The sequence below is a fragment of the Phalacrocorax carbo genome, chromosome 2 (assembly GCF_963921805.1).
Source record: "Phalacrocorax carbo chromosome 2, bPhaCar2.1, whole genome shotgun sequence".
NCBI lineage: Eukaryota > Metazoa > Chordata > Aves > Suliformes > Phalacrocoracidae > Phalacrocorax > Phalacrocorax carbo.
The window spans coordinates 139,727,004-139,736,475 of record NC_087514.1 but is presented as its reverse complement, the minus strand read 5'-3'; the positions used below and the strand labels follow the sequence as shown (position 1 = coordinate 139,736,475).

The 9,472-nt window shown below is 48.5% G+C and overlaps 1 protein-coding gene across 2 annotated transcripts; it reads left to right on the top strand.

Moving 5' to 3' along the window:
- The first annotated feature begins 2,245 nt into the window (after window positions 1-2,245).
- Window positions 2,246-9,165, top strand: TAC1 (tachykinin precursor 1). 2 transcript variants are annotated; one of them, XM_064444568.1, is made up of 6 exons: window positions 2,246-2,324; window positions 3,121-3,258; window positions 3,377-3,473; window positions 4,199-4,222; window positions 5,876-5,929; window positions 8,538-9,165. In XM_064444568.1, exons 2-6 carry the CDS (start codon window positions 3,136-3,138, stop codon window positions 8,585-8,587), a joined length of 348 nt encoding a protein of 115 aa, XP_064300638.1. In that variant the 5' UTR covers window positions 2,246-2,324; window positions 3,121-3,135; the 3' UTR covers window positions 8,588-9,165. The 2 variants fall into 2 exon arrangements, with proteins under 2 accessions (XP_064300638.1, XP_064300637.1); XM_064444567.1 differs by lacking the exon at window positions 5,876-5,929 and having other exon boundaries at window positions 2,293-2,324.
- Window positions 9,166-9,472: the final 307 nt, after the last annotated feature.

Genomic DNA, 9,472 nt, shown 5'->3' with positions numbered 1-9,472 from the left:
CTATCTCCTCTCTGAATGAACTCAGAAACTCTTCCTAGGAACTGGTTTTGCTCATTAGCCATGAAATGTGCTCGTTTCCTGAAAAGTCCGTAGTGTAATCTCCAGGTACTGCAGGGCTAAGAAAGATTAAGCAGTCAATTTGTTTTAGAAACTGAGAAAGAGAAAAGTGAGCTTGACCTATTAGTCATCTTTTCACTCCCACCCAAACTATTAGGTAAGTCTGAGATAAAGTACTTGAATTCATTAAAATGTCTGAAGAAAGGAACACTTTTTAATTTTCCATCACTTGCTCTCTCAGAAATGAAAATCCCTGTAATTTCACAGGTTAAGTTATGATTACACCCATTTTGATAAAATACTGAATTACAGAACAGATAGGACGTTTCAGTTCAAATTTATCATATTTATCATGGACTCCTGGATGACAGAGTCAACTTCAGAGGAAGCCGAGAGTTCTCAGGATTTCTGTAAAACATGAGCTTCATTGACACTTGTAGGACTGGCAAGCCTGGTTTGATATATCTGACCTTTTGCTCGGTTGTTACAGTAAACAGAAACAGTGTCATGAAAAAACACAAGAAAACAATTTTCCTTCATGAGTCTTCAAAGTTCACACATCGAAGGGAAATGCTGCAAAGCTGCAGCATGAAAATCTGATCATTTGGGTTCCCACAGTTGCTAAACAATGTCATTTCTGCCAGCTTGTTGATAGGCAGAATGAGGAGCATTCACACTGCCCACGCTCAAGGTCTCAGCAGAGGTGCCCACAGCAGGTGCTGGGGCTGCATGAAGTCTCTTGACGGGCTCCTCCAAACCACCTGTTTTCTCAGCCACCCTCTCAAGCAACCCGTGTTGACTTCAGAGGGACCCTCAGATCACTGGGACACAATCTTTCCTATTTATGTGCAGAGTCTTATAAAGAAAGTGTAGGCATCCCCAAGAGTTGGGAAGAGGCTCATGACTGGCTGTGCTTTGGGGAATACTTGGGGGCCTGAGGGGCATTTTTGGTTAACAGGGAGGCCTAGTATTAATCATGCCTTTGTTTAGCAAACAAGGTGCTGGGTCCCCCTTGGATCCACAGTTATATGCCAACGAATGGTCCTTGGAGAGGAGGTTTACCACTGTCAGCAAGACCACCTTAATGGTGGCATCCTGGAGCAAGCAGAAGGGTGGTACCAGCGAGCCGATTCCAGCTCCTGAGCAACCTCTTCTTTCTCAGAAGAAATACTATTAGCTCCTGCTAAGCTTTGTGCAGAGTGCCTGATTTAGGCTACAGTGCCGTGCACCACGACAGCACAGGTGCTGAGGGACCACCAAGGTTAACTGAGAAGCCTCATGCACAACTGACTTTGGAGAAATAGGATGAAACAACTGTGAAATCGAAGATAACCTAAACAGTTATCTGAGCCAAACACCAGCAGCAACGCAAAACTGTCGTAGGGGAAGGATGAAGGCAGAGACATGCTTGCTGCTGGAGAGACTGGCTCATTTCCAGCGAAGGCATTGGCCCCACCGGCGCAGCCAGCCCTGCTTGCTGCCCTGCGCTGGCAGCCCCCCTGCAAGCACACCCACCAGCCCCGGGGTGCCCGGCTCCCCACACGCTGCACCTGCCGGGCCGGGCCCTCCTCGGCTGGCTGCATCCCTCATTCCCAGTCCGCCAGGCTCCCCCGGGGGGCCGGGGCTGCCTCGGCAGCCGCACGGGGCAGGGTAGACCGGGGCGGGGCGGGAAGGAGCTCGCCCGGGCACGGTACCCCGGTACCGTGTTACTGTCCCTCGGTCCCCCGTCCCCTGCCCGCTGCTCGCCCTCCCGGCGGTGCCGCTCGCTGCGGAAAGCAGCTGTCCCCCCGGGGCGGGCGTCGGGGGGTGGGGGGGGCGGGGGACGGGGGACACGACACACGACGACACCACTGAAACGCGGCATCTGCACCCTGACATCCGCATCCGCACCCTACACCTGCACCCAGCACCCCGCAGCCCGCAGCTGCCGCCGGGGCGCGCCGTGGCCCCGGCCGGGACGGGGCGGCCCCGGGGGCCCTGGAGCTGCAGCGGGAGGTGGGGGGACGGACACACGGACCCGCCCGGCCGCCCCGCGGACCCCGGCCCCGGGCACCTCCGGGAGGCGCCGCGGGAGCGGCAGCGGGGGCGGGGGCTGCTCGACGGGGCGGGGGCTGTCACGGGGCTGGGACGATAAAACCGGGGGTAATTGCATTTAGGCAAATGAGGCTGCCTCGGCCCTCCCCGTCTCCAGGTATATAAAGTGGGGAGCGCTCCCGCGGACGGCCAATGCGCACGGAGAGCAGCGCCCGCCCTCCCCGGTGCAGACGGTGCGTGTGCCTCCGGGAGCGCGTCCGTCCGTCCGTCCGTCCGCCCGCCCGCCCGCCCGTCCGCGCGCGTGTCCGTCCGTCAGTCCGTGTGTACCTATATGCGCTTGTCTATATGTTTGTGAGGGGGTGTGCGTGTGTACTTCTATGTGTCTGCCTATATGCGTGTGTGGGGTCGGGGAGGGCCGGGGGGTGTCTGTATGCATGTGTATCTGGGGGGGTGCCTATACGTACTTGTGTGTCCGCACGTGTGTGTGCCTGTACGTGCCGGGATGGGTTTGTGCCTATCCCGATGCGTGTACCTGGATGTGCGACGGGATGTGTGTACCTGTAGGCACGTGTGCCACACTGTGTGCGTGGGGAGCTGTATCTATACGTAGGTGCGTGCATCCGAGGTGTGTAGGGGGCTGTGTGAGGGGCTGGGCGTTTCTAACTAGATGTGCATGTACCTGGAGGGGTGTGTGTGAGCACCTGGGTGAGGGTGCATATGTGTGAAGGTGCGCGTATCTAGATGTATATGTACGTGTGAGGGTGTGTGTATGTATAACTCCGTGTGCGGAGGGGTGCCTCTGGATGGGCGCGTCCCTCTGTGTGCGCATCTAGCCGCATACGAGGCTATACGTGCGGGGCGCCTGTATACCCAGAGGTGTACGCGGCAGTCGGTGGAGGGGTTGTGAGCGTGTCACTGGATGCTTGTATGTGCGAGGGAACGTGCACCCGGGTGTGCACCGGGGTGCGTGTGCGGGGCGGGGTGCGTGGCCGCCCCCGGGCGCGGGTGCTTCACCCCCTGCCCCCGCAGGACGTCGAGGCGGCGATGAGGCTCCCGCTGGCTTTCGCCGTGCTGCTCCTGGCCTCGGCGCAGGCGCTGGCCCAGGACATGGGCGCCACCGACGACCTCAGCTACTGGTCCGACTGGTCAGACGGCGACCAGGTGAAGGTGAGCCCCGGGGGCCGCTGCGCCGCCCGCCGACCCCGCGGGGGTGCGGGGGGCGTGCGTGGGGGGCCGCCCCCCGGGTGGGGTGTCCGCGCTGAGCGCCGGCGCTCTCGCCCCGCAGGAGGAGCTGCCGCTGCCCCTGGAGCACTTTCTGCAGAGGATGGCCCGGAGACCCCGGCCCCAGCAGTTCTTCGGCCTCATGGGCAAGCGGGATGCCGGTGAGCGGGGCGGGGAGGGGGGCGGGCGGGCTCCCTCTCACGCCTCCGCATGCCACTAGTGCCGCTCCAAACGCCACGGCGCTTGTCACTCGGGTCCAAGGCGGTAAACCTTTCTCAAAAGTTGCTGTGTGAGTTGCTTGGGTTTAGTTTAGTTTAGTTTTGGTTTGTTTATTTTTTTTTCCTCCCAATTTTTATATCAGATAAACCCACCGATTGGAAAAAAGTGGGCTGCACTTCAAAGCGCTAAGTGCCTGCCAATACAGCATGAAAATACCAGTAAGGAGGATCACGATAATTCACAGGTCGGCATACGTGCCACTGACCGGCACATACTGTGCAATACGTGCACGCTTGTGCACTGAATTGCACAATCCCCAAATTGTGTGGAAATTGGTTGTGTATACAATTATTGCCACACAATACAACGCACGAAACACAAATAATAAACATGTTTTCTACATGTTTACTGCATCAAGAATTGCTCCAAGCAGCTTGGAGCTAAACAGGTCTAAATTGTGTGGGTTTAGGTGGAACAAGATTTTGTAGTCAATTCAAAAAGAAATGCAGTTGTAAATGATTGCCTTAATTTCCCTTAAGTGGAATGTGTTGGGTAGTTTCTGTATGTGATTCTTCAAAGCATTGCGGTAGCACCATATATATATATGCCAATTCTTTTTCAACAACTCTTTTCCCATTTTTTCTCTTTCCTTTCCTCTTCCAATCAGGATACGGCCAGATGTCTCACAAAAGTAAGTTAAAAAATGCAAATATTCTAAATAATTATTAGAAGATATTCGGATAGGGAACAGTGTATTTGAAGGGATTACTTAGAAGGTGAAGGGGTTCAGCTAAGGACTGGCAGCACCCGTGGTGGAGCAATGTTCTGCTACAGGGCTGAGCCCCCCCCAGTGCAGCCGTGAGCCTGTACTTCATCTGAGCCACCACAGCCTTTGAGATTTCAATCCTCATTAACGTGTGGATGTTGCAGCTCTCTCTTATTTCCCATGGGGGGGATTTTGTAAGCAAGGCAAGGCAGGCTTACTGCCAGACACAGAGAGGAGCAATTAAGGCAGCAAAATCTGGAAAATTAGAATAGTGAATTCCCAAATCCCTGAGAATGATTCCACAGTAGAGCCCATGTCATCGCATGTGAGATACTGTACCTGTGCTCTCAGCATTGTCTGGGTGGGAATCAGACCCCTGCTCACAGCAGGGGCAGGTTGATGATGTGCTGCCATATAAACAAGCAGATCTTGCCCCATGAATAAGCGTGCCTTGCTTTGCTTCTGTGTGCGGGAGATGGTGTCAGCCGGGTGGTGTTACCTTGTTCTGCACAGTGATGGTTGTATTCTCTGAATTTATCTGAAGATGCTTAGACAGGAGCTGGAAGACTTCTAATAAGTAAAAATGATCTTGTATTCTCTGAGACATCCTCTGTCCACAGAGGTCAATAACTGTCCCGGTGTTCTGTTAACCACAAGATTTTATCACTAGGATTATGTGTTGGAAGACCAATTAAACAGTCTGATACAAAGCTCACGCCAAATAACCTGCTGACTAAAGTGCAAAATTATAGCTTTCTGAAACTGCTTCAGCGTGAATTAATATCTGTGAGGTCTGAGGATCATTCGTCTTGTTTTGTAGATGAATTAGCCAAGCAAAATTCTTTCCAAAGAGAAATTTCTAAGTTTGCCTCAAAAGTCAGCTTAGAGAAAGAAGAATGGCTCCTTTTCGTTCCTTATCTGAAACTATAGCTACCACTGTAACAGATACGTGCTATAGGCCAAAACTTGGAGTAGTTTATCCTCTACACATCCAGTACCTTGAGGAGTACTAATGGGACAGGGAGGTAATATTTGAACTCATAAATATTCCAAAAATAGAGTCAGACTGTCTAGCTCAGACATGTCCAGACATAGAGTCCCATTGGCTTTCTCTCCAGTAAGGGCTGGAGAGGAAGGGCTGCCTGACCTGCGAGGAAGGTTTTTCTTCCACCTTACAGAAAAAACCAGCAACAGGTAGAGGAGATGCATCACACAGATGCAGGCTATACCAAGTCACAGCTTTCTTGTGCCTTTACTGAAATCAATAGGAATTGTACTGGGAGAGGAATAACTTATTGGCCATTGTTTTCCATTATGCTTTTAAAAAACCCACAAAACAAAACAAAAAGTCTGAGTTAATGAGAAGATGTCCACTAACTGGCCTGTGCCTTGGTCTAACCTGCTCAGTCTGATTAGTTAGGCTGTTGTTCATTCTCTGTTGTCTGAGAGTGGTGTGAATAGCTAGCCTGTGGGATGAACAGTTTTGCGCTCTGTGTCTTCCTTCCTTGCGAGAACACGTTATCTTAAAAGCCTGCCTGTTTAAAATTTATTAAAACACCCCCAAATATATTTTTTCAGGGCATAAAACAGACTCCTTTGTTGGACTTATGGGCAAAAGATCTTTAAATTCTGGTATGTATATGACTAAAGATGGTACTTGGTAATACACAGCCTCTTCATTCTGTTGCCTCCGTTCTCTCCCAGTGGATGGAAGAAGCAGTCTTTATGTACTGTAATCTCAGAATTATCTGAAAAAGGATCAGGATTTTCTTTATTAACCAAGATATTTCAGGGTTCACTTCACTCCAGTGCTTGAGATGATCAGGCTGGTCTGTAGGCAAGGTCAGGTAGAAGACCCCAGGGCACTTTCCTTACTGCCCTGTCTTCGCCAGCAGTATGTTCTGCTGGTCCCCAAAGTGTGAATACAAGAAAAAACTAAATGTTGCTGACACATAAAGAAAAATTCAGAGGCTGAAAATGTAAAGTTCATTTAAACTCATGATCAAAATCCAGATCTCCCCAGGTAGAGGGATATCCTCATTATCTCTGGGGATCATTATTCCTCAAACTTGTAGCAGAAGGTGGAAGAGCAGATATCTGCCATTAACACCACCTCATTCTGCAGGTCGAGCTGTAAAACATTCCCAGCGTCTTCCAGCTTTTCATTTTACCTAAAAAAAAAAATAGCAACAAGCATGTTAAGCTTTGAACTGATACTGTGAATTTGTGCTATTTTCCCATAGCATCCATATAGGGCAGAATCCTCCCCCCTCGTGTACACAACCCCTTTGGGTAACTGCAGACTGCCAGTAGCTCTAGCTTCCCTGTGCTGTAGGGCTGTACTGAGGAAATCCCTCCTGTGAACCGTAAAGTGTCAGTTAATTCCCCAGAATAGGAATTAAAAAAATAAAAACCCCTAATACGTATTTCATGTCTCTGAAATAGTTCTTACTGTTTTGTTAAATGGATGATAAAAGTTAAATTACTAGCTGACACCTTTATATTATGTGGATACATGCTGTGATCTATATTCTGCAATTATGGTTGTCAGTAGCTTTTATTTTCAATTAAAGCCTGTTCAGACTAGTAATATTGCTCTCTGCATCATTTTGCAAATTGCTACGTATCATGAATAATTTTGTACAATTTTATCTGCGGTGGCAATAGCTATTAAATGCATAATACCTGTAAATATATCTGCTATCACAAAAGTAAATATCCTGGAAGTAATAAATTGAGTTTGGTTTCCATTGGGATTTCATTTACATTAGTATGAGAATGTAAAATACAGCAAATGTTTAAAAAAGGCAAAGATTTTATTGCTCTGATTTAAAAATTGCTGGTATCGTCAGGATACAGTTATGTGATATTTGTAACAAAGGGGAATAATGAAGTTTTACCCTGTCAGGCTATGTAATACTTACCTGACAGGTAAAACTAAAATTCGTTGCTTTTCTGCCCGATTCCCTGAAAGGAAAATGGTAAGCAGTTGCTTCTGCTCCTCTGGAGGAGAAGATGGGTCCTAAGGACTGTTTAATCAAAGCAAGATCAGGAGTATGTGCTAGGACTGGCCTTACTTCTCCCTACTGAAACATATTTAACTGGGCAGGACCTCCTCCTGGTGCCGTGCCTTGGTGCCGTGGTTTTCTTCCTCGGCAGAAAGCTCCTGAGTCCCCTGCCAATGCGTAGGAGTTCGCGCCGTCCCACTGCTGGGTGTGAGTGTGGTGCTGATTTAAGGCTTCATGTGACAAAGCAGAGTACCAGGATGCTGGTGTCTCAATTCCTGGATTGGCAAAATGGGGTCTGACACTGACTGTCTCCCAGGTTGTGCAGTCTGTTGGACGAACGCTCCAGGTAGAAGGTAGAGAACAGTCACACGTACAGTAAAGGCACTATCACAATCCATATTGAGAAAGGAAGCTCAACTCATTTTGCATTTAGCCTGGTGAAAACTGAAGTCTCGTTAATTTAAAACTGCCACTGATCCAGAATGCCAGGTCCCTGCAGGAGGCAGTGCCGAATGCCCCCCAGACTAGCTGTGCATTGCCTGCAATAGTCAGGCATGCATATGATCTGTGAAAGCAATCCTCCCTTTGGGGTTGAAGCAAAGATGACTGGTGACCGGCTATGTCACCTTACAGTCAGGCTCTGCCCAAGAAGGGCTCTTTGAGTTTCTCTCGCATTTTAAAAGAGCAAGAAGGAGAGACCTACTGCTACTGAATGCTAAGTATGTTACTGAAGACTATTTTAGGCTGTGGTTGGTCCACAGGGTGGTCTGAGGTTTGCTTAGCTCTTGCTGCAGATTTTAGCATCACTGTGTTCAGGGCTCGGGGACAGGGAGGGTTTAAACCTGGCAAAGAGCTGACTCTGCAGGACAGAAAGCGGACATGTCGATGCAGAAAGCCTCTACCCACAAATTGATCTGAATGCTCAGATCCCATCAGTTAGATGGATTACTGGAACATAAAAAGACTCTGAGCTAATTGTACTTCAAGCAGCTCAATAGACGAGAGGTAGAAAGCACTGCTCAGACCTTCAGTCCTGGAGGATAGCGTAGTCTGAGGGGTAAAACAAAATGAAAAAAGCTCAGGGCTGTGTTAGGATCCCTCATCTTGGGTCCAAATGCTCTGATGGGCTCTGGCGGTGACCCAGCAGGCTGCAGGTGTCTGACGTTTCCTTGTGCTTGCTGGGGTTTACGCAAGGCTGTACGACATGCTTCATTCCGCTTCTTTTTTTGCAGGATCCTCTGAAAGGAGCATAGCACAGAATTATGAACGGAGGCGTAAATGAGACATTCCTGTGCATTATTTATTAAACTTCATTTGTTCCAATCGCCAATACAGTGTAATATAAAATAGCCACTGTAAGGAATAATTATTTATTTAACAATAACCGATGGGTTTAGGTTTTGGTTTTTTTTTTTTGAGTTGTACATTCAATAAAATTATTATTTTTCATATTGTGGCAGTGATACATGTTGTGTAGGTACGTTGTGGTTCTGAAAGGACCGGCAACCCTGGTGACGTCTCACAACAAAGCACATTGTTCGATATGTTCACTAAACAAAGGTAACATCCTTTTGTTTGTTGAAAGCGAGTCTATCAGCTTCACAATCAGTGCAGAACAGAGCTGATGTACAGTCTAGTGCCTCAATTTGTTTTCATGGTTTATAATGTACTGTAATTTCCGTATCAAAAAATATATTTGTATCATTGCAGCATGTTTTATGTTTTGTGACTACGTATCTATATCTTTTAAAGAGTGGGCGGGTGGGTAAGGTTTGAATGTGAATCTGAGGTCTTCATTTCATAGTCTGGAATTTTATGACAGTAACATTTTAAATAAAAACTACTCTGGGGATTTTGCAACATACTTTCTTTGGTGATAATGATGGCGTTATTTCCCAAGTTGATCTGGAATCAGACTCGGATCCAAGTGACAGTGGTCTGAGACTGGAAAGAAATATCAAACTGATGTCTTCCTTTTGCAGGGAGTCTGTGAGCCTCCTAGGGTAGGTTTGGCAAATGCTTTGGGTAATTTGCTAACAGAGACAGGCATTCCCGGGACTGCTCTGGGTCACACAAAGTCCCATCCTCAACCTGGTAGAAGTTAAGAAGTATGTTGTCCAAATGAAAAGGGCTTGATGTATCCCCTAGCTCCAAGTGGAATAATTTG

Coding starts and splice junctions, on each gene's coding strand:
- TAC1 (XM_064444568.1), top strand. CDS start 3,136: ATGAGGCTCCCGCTGGCTTTCGCCGTGCTGCTCCTGGCCTCGGCGCAG. Junction 4,223..5,875: donor CGGCCAGATGTCTCACAAAA/GTAAGTTAAAAA, acceptor ATATTTTTTCAG/GGCATAAAACAGACTCCTTT. Junction 5,930..8,537: donor CAAAAGATCTTTAAATTCTG/GTATGTATATGA, acceptor CTTTTTTTGCAG/GATCCTCTGAAAGGAGCATA.